General features: G+C 41.0%; 1 protein-coding gene across 4 annotated transcripts in view; it reads left to right on the top strand.

Annotated features, from left to right (window-relative positions):
- LOC124717111 (upstream stimulatory factor 2) overlaps positions 1-20,355 on the top strand; it is a 64,949-nt gene that overhangs the window by 19,609 nt on the left and 24,985 nt on the right. For 3 of the 4 annotated variants that reach the window (XM_047243828.1, XM_047243829.1, XM_047243826.1), the window contains 2 exons: positions 12,864-12,973; positions 17,936-18,076. In XM_047243828.1, coding sequence (XP_047099784.1) covers positions 12,864-12,973; positions 17,936-18,076 — 251 coding nt within the window. The remainder of the gene's footprint in view (positions 1-12,863; positions 12,974-17,935; positions 18,077-20,355) is intronic. The other variant, XM_047243827.1, reaches the window with a different exon arrangement.

The raw sequence follows: 20,355 nt of genomic DNA, 5'->3' as shown, positions 1-20,355 counted from the left end.
TTGTGGTTTTAATTCTCGACTGCTACGATAACATTACTGGAGACGTTAAATGACAAGACAAAATGATTACATAACTTCAATCACTTCCATTAGCATGTGACATCATAAATTCTATTACCAGTTACCAATGGTTGCCAATTCTTATGTCTACTTATAAGTAACATGCACAATTTAATTAAAGGTATAGTAACGACGGTGTTTTCCGTCAATTGATTCTCTTACTTCATGCAGGACTTTTTCAACTGTATACATACCATTTCAGACCTACTTTCTGGAACGCAAATCATAGGGGTTTGACCTTAGAGCATATCTACGTTGCTGTCTAGGCGGTTGTATTACCTTCTTTCTTGCTTTTTTGGGTGGAACTACTGGCGTAATAGGCCGAGCTTCTCCGGTCGGAATTCCGTGCTGAACCAAATCCGTGGCCGGTAGAAACTGCCTCTCTTCAAACAACCACGAAAATTCCTCTAATACCGGCTGCAACATCCTTTTCTCCTCACTGTTTAAATGACCTAACTTCTCTGCTAACTGACTCCTTATCGTCGACGCGACATATCGCACTTCTCTAACTGAACATTTCTTTCCTTTCCTTCCTTTCTTATCTTTATTTCGCTGCTTCTCAGCTCCTCTTATTTCCTCAAAAATTTCCTGACCACTGGCAACAATAGTACCCTTCGGTATCACAACATCTTCTATACCAAAATTATCTATACTTACTGGTATCGCAAAACCCTTCTGTCTCCTCTCCGGTCGGCAGATACTTTTCTTTATATGTACTGACTGACGATCTAAAACATCATTCTGGGTGAGCGGGTCAACCAGAATGTCTGTCTTGGGGCGTTCTTGATTTTTGACATCTATCCAGAGAATCTTTCCACTTCCGCCTTTTATCCTCACAGGGTTAGTGGTTTTTATCGCCCACATCTGCGGTTTTATGGGAAACTGTGAACGGCGCCTTTCGCAGCTCCCTCGCGTCTGACGGGGGTGCGCACTGCCAAATCGGTGAATTGCTTCGCCGAACTGCACAGTTCGCGTTCGATAGTCCACTATCCCCTGATAACGGTGCAGGAAGTCATTCCCTAGTATGATGTCAAATTCACCCTTCTTTAGCCTCACTACCTCCATCCTCTGACTGTATTTACCACCGTCTATTTGCAGATTCACCACACACGAACCTGCAGGGACAATTACTTCCTCTCCAAGGCCACTGATATTGTACCGGGGTGGCTGTAACACCCTTCGATCATTTTTCTCCACAAACAATACACTAACTTGAGCACCAGTATCAACTAAAATTCTAACTGATTTGTTCCCGAGTACGCCAAATAGACTAACGTGTTCCACCTCTTTACATTTTTCGGTCCTAACCGGGTGTATTATTTTTGTCGGGGGCGCGGGTGGGTGGCGGAACCTGCCCCCCAAGCGTTTCCCTGATTCGACCCTGCGTTGCGGCGGTGGCCGCGCATCTGATTAGAGAATGGTGACTTTGTGGGGCAAACATTATTAGCATGACCTACTGTCTGGCAAATAGTGCAATACGGCGCGCGACAGCGCATTGCCGTATGGTTGGGCTTCCCACAACGCTGACAAAATACTTCTTTTGCTGGGACCGGTACTGGGTCCGATGGGCGCGGGGCGGCAGCGCAAAAACGCAACACCTCTTCGCGAAGCATTGCCAAACGAACAGCTTCAAACAGAGAAGTGGGGGAGGCAGCTTTGACTTCTCCTCCGATGCGGGGGTCAATACCGCGGACAAATGCATCAATTGCACGCGCTTCGGCTTCTGAACGCAAAATTCTGTTTTCACTGGCATTTTCACCTAGCTTGTAGGTACGACAAGATACTGCTCGTATGCGATCTGCAAAGGCATCAAAATCCTCATTAGGCTTCTGCCTAAGGGTTGATAATTGATCTCTGTAATATGCGGTACCTCTGGTATCGGAATAACGCGTAGTCAATCCGCGGGCCAATACTTCAAATTCATGCGTGTCACGCAATTCGTCCACCGTTTCTATGAACATTCGTGCTTCCCCTGTCAACTTGAGTCTGGCTACATTGACCAATAGATCATCCGGCCAGGCACACGTGCGACCCACATCACGAATATTTTGTAAGAACATAGCCACATTTTCGTGGGACTTCCCAGAAAAGGTGGGAATGAAATCAGCCGCAGGAAAATTGCTTACAGTCGCCATGTTAGCAGAAATTGTGGCGTTTGTATTAGAGACAGAATTAGTGTTAGTTGCAGGGGCGGAGCTAGCCACAGGTATGGAAGTTCGCGCACTAGCTTCCAGAGTCTGTTTCAAGACGCGGTTTTGCTCAAGTAGCTCCTGATTTTGTGCGAATAACTGGCGCATTTGTGCATTTATGGCCTCGAGCGGGTCTTGCGAGGCGGGTGCCTCTACGGGGGTATCCCGTTCCGTCGCTCGTGTTCCCATCGGCATGTTTACAATTTTATGGGACGCTAGTGACCAGAAAAAAGTAATGATTGTTACAAAAAAAGGACGGCCACAAAGATTCTCAATCCAGCGGCGGAAGATCGTCGAAGATATAGTTGTAAGCATCGCGGCGACTTACATGGTGATGGCGATGGTGCGACGCATTGGTGGCGGCGACGGCATGGTGCAGTGGCGGCGAGCGGTGGTCGGCGGGCGGCGGCGTCCGGACCCGTGGGCGGCGGCAAATGTGTTGGCGGCGGACGGCGCTGGCTCGGCCGGTCGGCGATGGCGGCAGGCCCCTGGCGCGTCGTTGACAGCGGCGGGCGACGGTGGGCGGCGCGGCGACGGCGGATGACGGCGCCCCGGCCCCGTCGCGCAACGCAGCGCAGCGCAGGCCCCTCCAACTCAAGCAGCGGTCAGCGCGGCGGCGTCCAGCTCACGTGGCTGACTAGCGTGGGCTGCCTCGCTGCAGCGCGCGCCCTGTGCGTGTTTAGTGGAGCAGCCACGGCCCACGTGGAGCAAACGTGGCGGCCGGTTGGCGCATTCCATGCGCGAAGTGTACGGCGTCTTGCCGGGAGAAATTTAGTGTAGCGACAAAGTCACTACGGGAACGGATCCAAACTTCTGACACCAATTGTACAGGATGGCGGGTATGGGCAGGCGGTGGGCGTTATGGAATAATAGTGTAATTTTTAGAGAAAGGCCATTTATTGGCTAAAGCATGATGAAAGGGGCTACATAGGCCTAGGGAGGTGAGGGTGAGCCAGAGCTTGCAATTTGGCGAACATTGTTCGCGAAGCTACCGAAAGTGGTTGTCTGCCAAAACTAAGTCCACAGTGCCGCAGCACCGGGAGAAGCGGGAGATGATCAATGCTACAGGGCGCGCATCCGACTCGCGGGTGAGCAAGAATACAAGAGAGCGGGCCCGGCGACGGGCGGCCGGGTATGTTCGACGCACCACGCGGCTTCCTCCACCCTGATTGGTCAGGACCGAGCAAACCGTGCGGGCGGCATGGAACTTTCCAGAGCGTTGCCTGCTAAGCGACGCCTGGGGCGGCGTTACCTCGTCAGCACACGAGAGAGGCGCGTGAACAAGGTGCCCTTTCTCGGTGCTGACTTCCTGTTACTAGACCGTGGGACGAAAGAATTTACAGGCAGCTAACACTGCCGGCCGTGGCTTGGCCGTAATGGAGAAATGAAGTTACTGGTTGGAGGCTCACATAATAAAGTAAAATCTCCTATTGTCTGGCTCATCCTTTACAGTTATATTTAGGATGGCAATTACACAATTACTAAGTGGAATTCCGTAAACATATTTTTATTTGCTTTGCAGCTGAAAAATACTCCATAAAATAACCATTTTGAATTTTGTCTAGACTGAACCTTGATTGAAATTCTTGCCTCATATCCTTCTGTTCACTGTAAAAGTGACCAAATGATCTCTCTATTTTCTAATCTTACATCCTTTGGGACTGATCTCTCCCTTTTGTTGTTTTCTGTGAACACAGCCTTGGAGCTCTGGTACTGGTGTGCTTTGCATTTGTCCTAACCAGCAGTCCTGGGCAACATTTCTGCTAAACTCCAGAAGCTGAATCCTTCCATACAGCTCACAACACAGTTCATATGGTTTTACAAATACTTTTTGGTTCTCCTTTCCATCCCATGAGCATATTTAAGTCTGCTGGCGTGGTTCATAACTCCCGTATTACAACTCTAGTCCTTTGTTGCAGAAGAGCACTGAATGTTGATTTTAGTGCTGTGCTTCTGCTTTCTGCACATAAACGTTACTTCTATTCCATGGTAATTGGAAACAAGGCACATTGTTTAGTTGACTTTCCAGAAAAATATCCCAGTTTCAGAGGTTCGAGGTTGACATTCTATAATCAGTCATTTCTTTAGAAAGTGAATGGCCCAATGTGAAACCTTTCCTCTTTATCATCATTACACCACAAGCCAAGGTTTTCTCTGATTTTAGTCTTGAGGCAGGGCAAAGTAAGTAGTCGACGAAGTACAGTCTCTCTCTCTCTCTCTCTCTCTCTCTCTCTCTCTCTCTCTCTTTTCTCTCCTCCTCCTCCCCCCCCCCCTCCCCCTCATCCTCCCCCCCCCTCCCCCTCCTCCTCCACCCCCCCCCCCCAACCCAAAAAAAGTTTCTTTGATAAATCTGAAACAATCATTCCTCCTAAAACATAGTTTTCAGATTCCCTCTCCAGATTGACTTGTCCCTCGATATATCTGAATGGCATGAATGTGACCTTCTCTGCAATACACAACAGTTTGTACCCATGTTATACAGATTTCATTAGACTGTAAGGTTTGTATGAACTTCTCCCACTGAAGAATATGATTGAGTTATCTTAGTTTACTTCACCTTCTGTCAGTTTCGATCTATAGCATCTTTATACGTATTTGAGGGTATTCATATTAGTAATCATTTATCTCTCGTTTTTTGCATTTTCATTCAGTTTCAGGTAAACTGATTTTGCTCTAAAATTGGTGCATAACTTGTCACGTCTTTCTCAAAAACGGCATCAAAACCTGAAGCTGTTACAAAAATTGCATCAAACCTCAAGCTGCAACATTACTAGCATCACTGGCTTCAGCAGTCATCATCTTTGTCGTCCTCTACTTCCATAACGTAATTACTGTGGCAAACCTTCAAGAAGAGCTGCAACAATTTCATCATCTGTTAGTATTGTCGATACATGAAAATGTGTGCTTTTCTGTGAGATATCATTTCCAGTGATGAGAATCATCCAAAGACTAAACGGAGCCAAACCTGTACACAAGATCGACGAAGCTAGTAAAATGTAGTGGAAAACTTCAAAGAAAGCAACAAACTATGCTTGTGTAGAGTGTATACAAAAAGTGCGCACATGGCCAGATGGTACTGTAAAGTGCCACGCGGTTTTCACTTTATTTATAAATAAGTAGACACATAGGACCAAATGCATTCTTGTACTTAGGTCTCCAAAAATATTACAGTTAAAATAGTAAACTTGAGACTATTATGTACAACATAATGATTGATATTCTGTGAAATTTTTGTTTGAAAATGCGTATCGACGTATATTTTATAATGATTTTAATTTTGTTATTATCATTGTTTCCATAAAATGAGAATTTCAAAGTTTACTTCTGCATAAGAGGACAATAAAATGTGTGGAACAGATTTTTGTTTAAAGTCATAGTTGCTTTGAAATTAATTCTTCAGTCCTTATTATCCGGGATTGCTTCTTTTTTCCCCAAATTTTAAAGAAGAACTTTTCTCAGAGAAGAGAGAACTGAAAAGTGCTGCACGGGATTATTCAGTAACGCTCAAGAAGTATGCCAAATTTCAGGATGTTAGCTGGTATAGTTCCTGAGAAAAGTCAGTTTACAACAGTTAAGCAATGGAAAATCCAGGCTGGAATGTAACAGTATTCTGAAAAGAAACATTGCTACTCACCATATAGCGAAGATGCTCAGTCGCAGGTAGCCAACTTCTGCATTTTTTTCTTCTGCTCACTGAACTTCTCCAGTAGCACTTCATTGGTGCTTCTGCTCACTGAACTTCTCCAGTAGCACTTCATTGGTGCTTATGAGTATCTTCATAGTGAATGCCACTGGATGGAAGCCTAGTCTCTGCAGGCACTTAATCCTACCTACGTTTCCACTACTGAACAGTTGACAGATATCACATGCAGCTATCTTCACAACAATTGATGACACAATTACTATTTTTGTACAATGCATCCACATAAGGTGATTGTAGCTTTCTCTGTGCGTGCGTGTGTGCGTGTTTTCTGTGTATACATTTTTTCAACAGTTCGGGATTGGCTAGGTGCCTGAAAGTTGGTTTTGTAAGATCTAAAACAGCAAGCAGCAAACCATGTTTGTAGGTGTATGACTTCCACTTGCTACTGCCTGAAGATATTTGCAACACAATACGTCACAAAGGAAATGTTGAGGTCATATATGGAAAATTTGTAAAAGAACATTGCCCTCATGGCTTGCTGCATTGTTTTCACAATATGTAAGTTATCCCCGATAGTTTTCCGTAATGTATTTGTGAATTTCCATACCTGCCAGTGTGGTAACGCATCACAGTGGCTTCTCATCCTCTGATTTTTTTGCTTCGATTTCATTCTTCAATCTGAGAAGTCTACCTCCCATTCACTTTTGAACATGCCCCACATATTCCAGTTTTTCAATTTTAGTTTGTGAGCCATAAGTATTGCTCTCTGAAACAGTCTTAAAAGCACTGAAATATCCATCACATAGATACTTCACGTACCTAACACCACGTTGTTGAGCTGACATTCGGAATATTAGTTTCATCCTAGCAGCTTCCAGCCCACCACTTTACCACTGTAATTCCTTCTGTACACTTCCTTGTGTTCCTGCTACCACCTTCCTTCTTCACTGCCATCACTGTCCTTCCTTGTGTCACACCAAGAGCAATATTTGCTCATTACTTGAAGTATAAGATTTACCCTGTATCCACACTAATGACAGGTGATACACCATGAAGTGATGTATGGCCCCTCTTCATCCAGGTTCCATCACAAGAGACACACCGATTTGCCTTCACTACACAGTGTCCTTCTTCTCCTTCATTGTTAATATCTACAGCTCATTGTTAATATCTACAGCTTCCTCAGCAGCTGTTTTCACTTCTCCTCGCACTTAACTTCAAGAGGACTGAGGAGTGTTCTGTTGTAATCACTGAATCGGGCATGTTTATCAAGCCACAAAACAAATTTGTGCCTTCTCTGCCTATACCTAAGCATCTCATGGCATAACACAATCTTGTATTCGCCTCAAACATCTTCCCATGGAGAGCAGAAGTCTTGAACTGAACACCATATTTACAAACTTTACACAAAATATGTATATTACTTAACAATGCAAATTCTGTCACTGTCGTCGTACAGTCAAGGGTCCTTTGGCCCGCAGTTACCACATGCAAGTATTTTTGTCAGTCAATTTAAATCCACCGGAAGACTTGTCTTCGGCACTGTACGCGGCATCCTCCATTCCTTCACTAATTTTCTTCTTTGATGAGCTCGGTGACTTTGTCAAAAATTGTTTTTCACACTTAGGAGCACCGTCCGTAACATTATTTAAATTTCCTGTACTTTGTACACATGACATTTGATATTTCCTCATTTCTTTGAATATGCGTCCACTCATACGACCCATTTTGAGCAAAACGCGTTGATGAATGTAAAACTAAAAACTTACTTAAGTTTGTAGCACACATTCTTTTTAAAATGTTGCAAACAAAGGAACAAGCATAGATAATATTTCTTGTAGCCTTTTAGACTCCTCTGCAATTTGTTTCGGTGGTCTGAACAAAAAATTAATGCACGAAAAATTTCTAGTGTAGAGAAGGTGTGGATCACAGCATAGAGAGAGAGGATCTGGCAGGTGCAGACACCCAAACTAACTTTTTAAAAATGTATTTCTAGCCGGAATTAGATTATGAAACTTTGTGATGTTATTCTGAAAGCATGAATAATTTTTTCAGAACTTGGCCCTATATCTGCCCTTAACAAAAGAAGTGCACGAGATGAAAATACGGCATAATCTTCCTCATAAATATACTAGTAAACACAAAAATTGGTAACAGTGGTGTAACACTACACAAAACAAATATGGTATCTTCAAAGGAGATCTTCAGTTATCATCAGAGACTATACTAACATTCTTTTTGGATAGCAAAAAATATGTAAAAGGCAGTGAAGTATTTCTAACTCAAGGTAAACATGTACTTAAATCTACCATTATCCCAGGATGTGGGAAATGTGTGTGCAGTCAGAATAAACAGGGATCAAAAGGGATGGTACTGTACTTTTTAGAAGTATCAGCAGGCAACAAAGTGTTTTATGAAATTAATTATAATTAACTTCATATCTAGAACTGTCGGTTTTTGTTTCATAAATGTGCAGTGAGTTAGTGTCAGTTTTAGCCAGCCACTTCTTGAATTTATTTCTGCAGAATTTTACTGACAGTTTTCAATTAATACTGTCAACATACATTCATAATTACTGTCCTGCTGCATACTAGTATAAAATGCTTTGATAACAATGTTTGCATTCTTGGCCTATGCCAGTGTTTGGAACATTTGCGTAAGAGGACTAAGTTTGTGCGAGTTCTGTTTAAGTTTTATCTCCTTAATATTACAAAAATTATAGTGGCTACTCACCCTATTCCTTGGCATGATTGATTAATGTTGAGCTTTTCGGTGTTCAACTGATTCATTGATTGTATTTTTCTGCTTGATATTTCGGTGACCAGCTCAGTCAACTTTTTCACTTGCTGCAAGCTGTGTTCCTAGGTTTACTCCAGTCTGGTTTGAGTCCATGGAGTACATGTAGATCACTGGGTCATTGGTTGAAATACCAGGCAGTAAAATAGAATCAACAACTTTTCTGATCTTTATTTAACAAAGAAATTCCCCAAACTGCTGTGCAAATTGAAAAGTTCTTTTATTTTATTTTTGCTGCCAGTTTTGCCAATTCATTATACCATCTTCAGGCCCCATATGCACCTCTCAAAAATAATAGATACTGCCATACTAGGTCCATATGTTTCCGTATGTTGTGAATTATTAAGTGCTTTCTTCGAAAACTTGACTGCTTCAGCACCTGAAAATTCATGACATCCAGGAACACATGGCTCCAGTATGCCAGTGTCAATTATTTTTTAGAGGCGCATGTGGGGCCTGAGGATGGCATAATAAATTACCGAAACAGGTAACAAAAATAAAATAACTTCCCAATTTGCACCACCATTTGGCGAATTTCTTTGTTGAATATTTGACCAGCTGCTATCCCACATCAACAATGGATCAATTGACTTACTGATCAGCCGAAAGCACACATTTGATTTACATCTGTTAGTAATTCAGATTTCAGGTCCTTTGTAAACGAGTCTCAGCACTGGACATGACATTACATAATGTACACTTCCCCCATTAGCTACTACCATGCCTTGTACTGAAGCCACTGAGAATTCCCTGTCCACCCCTGTTAGCTGAGTGTCAGCGCGGCAGAAAGCCACGCCAAGGAGCCCGGGTTCGGTTCCCGGCTGGGGCAGGAGATTTTCTCTGCTCAGGGACTGGGTGTTGTGTTGTCCTCATTATTTCATCCCCATCTCCAATGTGCAAGTCGCCCAATGTGGCATCGAATGCAATAAGTACTTGCCCTCGGCAGCCGAACTTCCCCAAATGGGTAACTCCTGGCCCACTATGCTGTATGCTCATTTCCACTGAGAATTCCCTCAAATTCAGCACTAAATTGCAGTTAAAACTTTCCCATACACACAGGGAAACTCCAGTGACATACGAGGACTGTTCAGAAAGTAAGGTGACTTTTCAAATTGCTCTCTCTCTCTCTCTCTCTCTCTCTCTCTCTCTCTCTCTCTCTCTCTCTCTCTCTCTCTGTGTGTCTCTCTCTGTGTGTCTCTCTCTTTTACACGTCCTGGAAATATGTTCACAGTTTAAGGTGTACAGCATACTTCGTTTGTTTTTGACAAATAAAAAGGTTAGACATGTTTCAATGTACTCGGCGATTTTCAATTATAAAAAATAGAGCAAAGAATTTGATCGTGTGAAAAATGGTATCGAGTGCTCTAAAAGACTTGAAATGGTGACAGTGGCATATGCTTAGTCTACTCTAAGTTAAAAAAAAAAAAGGGGGGGGGTCATAACTGGTGACGAAACATGGGTTTATCGTTATGACGGTGGAAACCAAAGCCCAGTTGTCCAAATGGAAGCATCACGGAGAGCAAAGACTGAAAAAAGCATGCCAAGTTAAATAAAATGTCAAAGTTTCTTCTTCTTCCCCCCGCACCCCTGACATTATGCGCCATTTGTGAGAAGCAATACGCAAAAATGTCCAGGATTGTGGACAAACAATTCATGGCTTCTGCATTGTGACAATGCACCTTCTCATTCATCGTTGCTTGTGAGGGTGTTTTTTTGTGCTAAAAACAACACGAAAATCATGCCTCAGCTATCGTATTCACCAGATTTGGTGACTTCCTGTTCCCAAAACTGAAGTGACCTATGAAAGAACACACATTTTCGACAATTGAGGAAATAAAAACTGCAACGCTGGAACTAGTTGAGTCTGTACCAGGAAGTGCTTATGAGAAGTGCTTCCAAGATTGGAATAAACATTGGCACAAGTGTGTTGTATCTGTGGGGTGATTGCATTGAAGGGAACAACATGAATATTGATGAATAAATAAATATTCTTTCATAAAAATACAGTCACCTTACTTTTTTTGAACACACGTTGTACACTGCCAGTGTGCCATTCTTGATTCCATTGGTTGAATTTGTAAGATGCAGACTTCGTAAACACTTTTCAAACGAGTTTGTGAGTGTTGTGAGGCAGCTAGAAAATTAAATGACTTAGACTAGCACAACCTCTTTGTCTATGCAAAATAGTCTTCACTAGATTTCACTTATGTAACACGGTGAAATCACAAGAAGAAATACCGGAGCTGTAGACGGGTGCTCAGAGTTGATTCTTGATGCTACATGTGATTAAAAGCCGTTATGTTTTATAAATGGTTTATGAACAAATTATTGGCATATCTCCGATCAAAAGTTTGGTTATTGCGATGGTCAGTGGTAGCATCCACTTCATACTAATATCCATCTGAGACATCAAAGGTGCTCTCTGTAAATATTAGGAAGTATGGTGTCATTTCTGATGTATTTAGTTATGGATGTATTTAGATCATGGACAGCAGGTTTTATCGGATTAGTGATTAAACTTTTAAGTAATGTGTATGTTGTTAATACCTTCTGTTGTTAACCATCCAATTTGAATCCATACAGTAACAACATGGATTATTGCTGTTCCCGAGTCTCCACAAGTCCTCATACTTAAGGAAATACAGAGTCTGCCAGAAAAATGTATACACACTTCAAGGAACAAAAAGTGTTTATTTTACATTTAGTGATTGATGACACATGTTGTACAATCTTCAGTTTAGCACATCATTACTTTAAATGTTTAAAATGATGAGTGGTCACCACAACTATGTCAGTCATTGTTACAGTGGCAATTGCTGCACATTTCACTGTAATCTCCCAGCAAAGTTCCTCTAGCTTTCACAGTTCCCCACAAGTAAAAGTCCATAGGTATTAGATCCGGCGAGCGTGGAGGGAACTCGATGAGCCCTCGTTGCCCAATCCAATGTCCCGGAAAATCGCCATCCAGGAAAGCTTGTACGGCTAGGTGGTAGTGTGGTAGCACCCCATACTGTTGATAGAATACCTCTTCATCAGCTCCATAAAGTGCATGTATACCTGGCAAAATTGATGTGTGTAACATTTCCAGGTACATTTCTCCAGTGACAGTAGCATCAAAGAAAAAGGGTCGTCCTAAGAGGCTAGATGATGGTCCACTCAATACATGAGCCCCTGGTAGATTGACCGCTTTATCTACATAAACATGCGGATTTTCCAGTGCACAGTACACACAGTTATGCTGATTCACGGTTCCATTAAGTTTAAATTGTGCCTCACCACTCCACACTACCTTCATCACAAATTATTCATCATCAGTTACCATTTGCTGATACCATTCGTAAAATTGCATTCGGCGATCAGGATTGTCACGATTAATCGCCTGCAGTAATAGTGGAATGTCAACTTTCCACTTCACAGGTTTCAGAATTCTTCATACACTTGTACTGCTAACCCTCACTTCACATGCATATTGTGTAGCAGACTTCTATGGAGAATTACCAAAAGTTTCAAACACGAGAGCAGGGCTTGTAGCTAGCTGTATGCTGTCTCCTTGATCTTACTTTGTGAATATCACAAATTTTTCCATGCAATTCAAACTGGTCAATGATGACTACAATTGTTAGGCTGGTTGGTGGTTTTGTTTCAAACTCCCACCTGCACTGACAGTGCACTTCAACAGCATCATCAAACTTTAAAACCACTTCCCAATACATTTTTGTTGCTCAAATGTTAAGTGTGCTCCAGCTATCTTGTTTTCTTAATACTGAGATGAAAGTACTAACATCTGTTGAGCCAAAGCCCGTATTAGGACACACACATAACTGAAATCATATGACAATATCGATATCTCAATAGAGCCTGACAAAGAGTGTATACATTTTTCTGTCAGACTCTGTAGATGAAATCACAAAATGGCATGATTAAGGGTGCAATCAAAATTAATTAGTTGCCACCCTATTACTTATGACTCGCTCCCACTCCTGGTTGATACTGTAAATGGATACAAATGTGAATTTGAGTAACAGTTTGAATGCAGATAAAACATTACGTAAAGAAAATTTTAAGTAATTTGAAAACTGAAATTATTATGTGCAGTACTCTTCTCAACTGCTCGAATCTAAGCAGGACATGTATTCCTGCTGCTCACAATATTAACTTTCGTTTCCTCATTGCAGGCCAAGTATATGTGATTGGCAGCACACCTGAGGTATTCACCACACAAACAGCAAGGCCTGTGGCTACACGAACATCTGAATCAAGTTTGGGAAGGGGGATAGTGCCCACGGTATGTAGTTTTGTAAGCGACTGTTCATTGGTGATAATTTGTCTGTGTATGTAAGCATGGCTGTGAACTGACTTTTTAAGTTGGTAGGCTGTATTTTCATGTTAGTGTGAATGTCTTAAAGGTAAGATCTTTCACTGGTAAAAATAATTACTAAATGCTGTGTACAGCAGCATTACTGATATTATAGTGATAATATACTTCTCATAACTTTAATCCTTGATGTTATTGTGGCCCTCAGTCTGAAGACATGTTTGATGCATTTCTTCATGCTAATACATACTGCACAGGTACCCTCATCTCTGCATAACTACTGCAACATTCATCGGTTTGAACTTCCTTACTGTAATCAACCTCTAGTCTCCTTTTACGATGTTTACACACCCCCCCCCCCCCCCCCCCACACACACACACACACACACACACACACACACACACACACACACAAAAAAAAAACCGCTCTCTCTCTCTCTCTCTCTCTCTCTCTCTCTCCCTCTCCCTCTCCCTCTCCTTCTCTCTCCCTCCCCCACCCCCTCCCTCCCCCACCCCCCACTCCCAAAATTACAAAATTAATGATTCCTACATAACTCAGGAAGTTCCCCATTAACCCTCCAGACGAATATCTTCAGAAAAGAGTGCCTAATGTATAAATTTATGTTTAATTTTAAGACTTACCTTTTCAGAAATACTTTTCTTGCTGTCTCCAATCTGCATTTTATATCTTCTCTACTTAGATCATCATCAGGTAGGTTGCTGCCCAAGTAGCAAAACACATCTGCTACTTTAAGTGTCTTGTTTTCTAGTCTAGTTTCCTTGGCTTCACCTGATTTAATTCGACTACATTCAGTTATCCATGTTTTGCTTTTTTTTATATTTGTCTTCTATCATTCTTTCAAGACACTGTCCATTCAGTCCAACTGCGCTTCCAAGTCCGTTGCTGTCTCTGGAATTATAGTATCATTGGCAAACCTCAGTTTTCTTTTCTTCTCTCTGAACTTCAATTGCTACTCCATTTGTGTGTGTGTGTGTGTGTGTGTGTGTGTGTGTGTGTGTGTGTGTGCGCGCATATTGAATAGCATCGTGGGTAGGCTACAACCTGTCTCCCTCCCCTTCATGCCCCTAAACTCTTATAACTGCCATCTGGTTTCTGTACAAGTTGTAAATAACTTTTCATTCCCTGTATTTTTACCGTGGCTATCTTCAGAATTTCAAAGTCTCAACTACTGCTTCCCTTTCGTGTCTTTCCACCCTCATAATAGCTATCATTTTCTGTAAGATAGTAAATAACCTGCTGCTCCCTATATTTATCCCTACTGCCTTCAGAACTTTAAAGAGTGTGTTCTTTTCATAAATGTGCGAATGTAAGTTTGCCTTTTTTGAACAAGATAACTCACAGGTTCAATATTGCCCTGGGTGTTTCCACATTTCTCCAGAACTCAAACTGATCTGACCAAATGTCAGAATCTATCAGTTTTTCCATTCTTCGTTAATGGACTTGTATCCTTGATTTATTAAACTGATTGTTCAGTAATATTGACAACACCTGTGAGCACCTCGCTATTTTGCAACTGTAGTTCCTTCATTCTTCTTGAAGTCTGAGAGTAATTTTACATGTCTCATATCTTGGGCACCAAGTGGATTGGTTTTTTCAAGGTAAATTCTTCCAAGAATGTTAATAATTCTGATGGAATATCTTGTATTCCAGAGGCCTTGTTTTAACTTACATGTTTCAGTACACTGTCAAATTTCTGGCTGCAAAGGGAATGCCACAGTTGTTCTTAGTACCACTGAATATCACTGAAAATTGGTATTGTTGTTGAAAGATAGCATGTACAAGTATTCAAATATGCCATGCAGCAGAAAAGATGGTTGAGCTACTCTAGAACTCTAGTCTACCAGAGGATGTCATCTAAAATCTTGGAGTATGAGCTCCTATATCTCCAAGGCTGGACAGATTACCTGAATTCCACAAGGAGGGTACTCTATTGAGACTAAAGGGCCGGCCATATATTTAACTAAGCTGATGATTCAGATAGTTGGCCGCAAACTTCACATCAGAAACTCTCAGAAGTTCATCGAGAAAAGTAAAGAGTTGATCCTAACAATATTTTAGTCAGCCGGGATGTGGTCTCACTATCTACTAAAGTTCCTGTGGAGGACAGAGTAAAACTGTTGTCAGAGCATTTTCCACCTGAGACGATAAAGTTGTTCAGACATGGGATGACGAATGCTTACTTCTTGTGTAGTGGTAAATTTTATGAAATGGTGGATGGAATGTATATGGGTTCTCCATTGTCTCCTGCAGTGAGCAACTTTTTTATGGAACATTTTCAGGAATGTGCGTCAAATTTGTTTGACTCCCCTATGTCCATTTTTGTTTTATTGTTCCATTGACAATATGTTTATGGTCTGGCCACCTGATGGAGACGCCCTTGAGCATTTTGTTGAACATATGAACAGTATGCACAAACATGTGCCATTTTTAAATTTGTTGGTACAATGAAAATTGGATGTACATCTTTGCCACTCGGTGTACAACTAGTCGACACACACAGATCTATATCTTAGTGCTCAGAGTTTTCATCATCCAATCCAGAAGAGAGCAATTGTAAATATGTGGGTACACATGCAGAAACTGTTTCTGCTGAGGACCACTTGGATTCCGAAATCAACCATCTGAACTACATGTGAAAAATGTTGAAACGTTCACATGATGAGCTACGGACTGTATTCCTTCCGTTTTACGGTGCTACATTGAGCAAAACGGGCAGGATCGTGGGAAGATGAGGTACAAGACTTATTTTTTGACCACCTATGAAGATAGAGGTCCTGCAATCTGTTAATGATATTCTCAGCTTCAGGATCCCTGGGATTTGTAACATTCATTGTGAGTGTGGTAGCAATTAAATCACTCAGTTTATCCAAACGATTTCTGACCACTGTTCAGAACATTAATGGCTTATTAAAAAGTGAAAACTGGAGAAATTTGCAATTGCTGGGCACAGCCTCGCAGAAAATGCAAAATACTGTTTGACAAAACAAAGGTTTTGTCCTATACTTTTACATTCTGGGATTCTGTAATTAAGGAGGCTGTAGAAATAAGAATGTATGACAGGATCTCCAACCGTGACAGTGGATGCAATCTTAGTGGTGCATGGAAGCGAGCTCTTGATGCAGAGAAGGGGCAGATATAATAGTCGCAATGTTTACGGTATTACGGGAGCAGTGGCACGAAAGGTGCGTGCTTTGATACCATTTGTGGCAGCATTATGTAATTATCTATCAATTGGAAGCCCTCTATGGACTATATAAAGCCACCCCAGCAGCAGTGTAGTCAGTCAGTGGCACCTGACAAAGGTGATGAGGTAATCATCAAAAGCTTGAGGTTTTATCCTAAATTGACACTGCAAGAAGTCCAAGAATGTGTTACACAACAGTATCATCATGAAAGATGTTCTCATATATTATTTCCCATTTCATCTTCCTCTTTCCTTTCTATAATATTCCCTTCAAGTATGTTGGCTTTTTATAACCCTCCTGTATATTCCTTTAACCTTTCCGCTGTTGGTTGGTACTGGAATACGATCTAGTCTCTTGATATCCAAACTGGTGTTTCTCCAAAAATTTCTTCTTAACAAAGTCTTGCATACATCTGCAGTTCAACGTTCGTCCTGTAGCTATTTTTACTAAGCCATTTTGTACTTCTTGTCAGTGTTATTTTTTAGAGGTCTGTGTTCCCTTTCTTGTGCCCTCTTCATTTGCTACATTTTTATATTTTCTACTTTTGTTATTTAAGTTCAATGATTTGTACGGTTTTCAAGTATTACCTCCAGGCCTTGTCTTTTTGCCTGTTCAATCCTCTGATGTCTTCATTATTTCATCTCTCAAGACCACTCATTCACCTTCTAATGCATTCTTTTCCTGTTTTAATCGTTGCCTAAAGGTCACTTCGAAAACCTCAACGAACTCGGGCTCTTTTAACTTAACCAGGCCCCATCTCCTTAATGGAGAGGTACAAAAACTCATCTGTTGTTGACCATAAGTTCATGACAGTATGACTTTAGACTTAATATACTCAAAGTGTTACAAAATTTTTAAACACTTTTCTCTTTGTGACAGTTTAGTTCTGAATGAACGTTTGCAACTATGTAATAAAAATAAAATTCCTCCAGTATTATAAAGCCCTTACTTAGAAACACCTAAAATTGACTCGTCTTTTTCGTCAGAGCGGACTTTAAAATACTGCCTTCCTCTCTCCCTTTTATTTATTACATTGTAATCATTTTCATACAAAATGTATAGAATAATTGCTATGGATTGCCTGTATAAATTTTAATTAGCGTATTACTGGCAATTGACTTGTGAGATAAACTTCTGTATATCGTTTATTTTTTAAATTTCGGCAGCTGATTTCTTAAACTGTTAATAGATGGCACAACTTGTTTTGTGACCACATTGTGGCAGCTTCAGCTAGTGAGACTGTCTGATGTCACATCCAGTGCCTGTTTCCTCTTACAGCCCTTAGTGGTGTGTGGTGTGCTATGCCATGTAGCTATAACTATACTGACAATTACAAAGTTTTTGTCTGTTCCAGTGTATGCAGTTCAGATATTATCTTCTTATGATCTATTTTATATGATGAGAGCTTTTTGTTCTTAATCTGTTCTATATGTTAGTATAGTCTTCTCATAAATTTGTTCAGTATAATAACACTCTATTCTTGGTTTTCTCTGTGTTAATGGTTTTGTAATCGTTTTTTAGGCAATTGTTTGGATTTTCTGATACCCACTCATAGTGGGTGTCGAAACCAGGTTAAAGTGAAATTTTGTTACAACCAGTTGGCTGTATTATACAAATCATATCTATGTAATTCCCCTTAAAGATATTGCAAATTGAAGTGCTTCTCAAATGTAAATATTTTAAAAATTGTACTGTTCATGTTGATATTTTTAAGTAAATGATCAGTGTGTGTTTCAGCGTGATGACAGGAGAAGAGCAACGCATAATGAAGTTGAGAGGAGGCGCAGGGATAAAATAAACAACTGGATTGGGAAACTCAGCAAGATTATACCGAACTGCTCGCCTGAATCTACAAAAACTGGTCAGGTAAGAAACTTGTACTTTTAACTTTGTAAGATGTAGTGGGTGACTGTGCTGTAGTTGACAGTCTTAACAACATGAGTTGCCAACATATACTGTTTACAGCACAAATAGTATGACACATACAGGAATTGGATATGGAAAGTCTATACCGAAAATGTATAAGATGGCATCTCTTCCCTTGTATGCTGTAGTACTATCCGGCTGTTCATTACCTGTAGTTACCAACTATTGTTGACTGTCAGTGTTGACTTTTCGTCTCTCAGATTTCTTTGTTTTCATCGGGACGGCTTAATTTTGTTATTGTATTTACATGTCTATCTCCATAGTACCAAATTGAGAAGCAAATCTCCAAGGTATACACTCGCACACGCACAACACACATCCATCCACACATATCCTTTCGTCTTTCCCTCTCTTCCCTCTTTCCTGATGAAGCAACCGTGGGTTGCGGAAGCTTGATGTGTGTGTGTGTGTGTGTGTGTGTGTGTGTGTGTGTGTGTGTGTGTGTGTGTGTGTGTGTGTGTGTCTACCAGCACTTTCCCGTTTGGTAAGTCACAGCATCTTATATATATCCCATTTCTGAGCCAAAAATATCGTTCGAGAAACGGAAGTTTTACCCCAAAATATAATACCACATAACATAAATGAATGAAAATAAACAAAGTAGACTAATTTTAGTGTCAAATGATCTCGTACTTCAGATACTCTTCAAGTAGAGAAATGGCAGCATTAAGTCTTTGAACAGGATCCTGAATGTGTGCTTTCCATGACAGTTTGCTATCTATCTGAACACCTAGAAATTTAATCTGTTCAGTTTCACTAATCAAATGCTCATTGTGTGAAATGAAGACATCAGATTTTGTTGAATTGTGTGTTAGAAACTGTAAAAACTAAGTCTTACTGTGATTTAGCCATAGTTTTTTTTCTACAAGCCATGAACTTGTCATGAACTGCACTATTTGAAACAGAGCCAATGTTGTACACAGCATCCTTTACTACTGGAATATGGTTCACAAAAGGTTCTGTTTGATAATGTTGAAACACAATTAGTATAGAAAGAGTGATTATTTTTCAAAGATAATTACACTAAACTCTTCACATGCAACTGTCTACTAGGTGTAATGATTATTATATTAACTTTCGCACTGAAATTTTGTATTTAATCACACTAAACTAATGCATTTCCATCCATTCTACCTGTGTGGTTTAGCTTTTAGGCATTTCTAACTCCAAATTGAGCCTCAGAAAACCGATAGCTATCATATCCGCAAATAAACCAGATGTCAGTGTTACACGAAAGCCCACCAACAACCCTGCACACAGACCAAAAACCGCTTGCAACCTAAATGTCACAATGTATCTATAATTGTGTGCCAGAGAAGTTTCTCTCTTCTTCCACTCGCGTGAAGGTCAGTATTAAAAGTCCTGACGGAAAGAATAAATAAAAGAATGTTTAGAAAATAAATATATTTACAATGCCCATGTTTGACATCAAAGTGCATAATCACTCAGGCAGCAAATGGTAGCACTAGCAGTGGAGGGTATAGAAAGCATGGCAGGGGATGCAGAAAACAGTGTAGTTGTTTGCTTATTCAAGGCATGCTGCTCATAGGAGTTTGATTGTGTCAGTCAGTTGCAGTGGTCGCAGAACTAAGATCAGAGAGGGCACTTCTTGCCCACTGTATGCTTTGCTGTGATTTCTGACACCAATTTATAAGAATAATTACCATTAATAGCAAGGTTTGTGGTTTGAAAATGGTTGTGTCAGCCCGAATTTGATAACTATTATAGCTGAATTTTATATCAGTGCAACTGAGATGGACGAAATTTTAAAAAGAAATCATTCGATTTCCTCAGTACAGTCGTTGTCGTTATACAGAAACGGTGGGTTATCTGATGTCCAAAAGAGCGTGATCATTGGCTTTTGGGCCAAGGGTGGAAGCATTCCTGAAATGGCTGAGTTTGTAAACTGAGCATATGTCACTGTGTGTGGCAAAATGGCACTACCAAAAAACTGACACCGAGGTGACTGTAGTGCACTACAGACCATGGATGACAGGAATGAATTATGACTGTGGAGATGTGTACGGGCAAATAGATTTGCAACAGTTGAGCAACTGACTATGCAGATGAACCAAGGGGCTACCAACACTGTGTCTTTCACGACTGTTCGGCAAATGTTGCTGCATATGGGCCTCCCCTGCAGGCATCTGGTTCATGCACCCATGCTGACTGTTGTTCATTGATCACAAAGATTGGAATTTGCATGTCAACATCACAAC

Source organism: Schistocerca piceifrons, chromosome 9 (assembly GCF_021461385.2).
Source record: "Schistocerca piceifrons isolate TAMUIC-IGC-003096 chromosome 9, iqSchPice1.1, whole genome shotgun sequence".
NCBI lineage: Eukaryota > Metazoa > Arthropoda > Insecta > Orthoptera > Acrididae > Schistocerca > Schistocerca piceifrons.
Note: the sequence above shows the minus strand (reverse complement) of the source record. Positions and strands in the feature narration are given on the sequence as shown.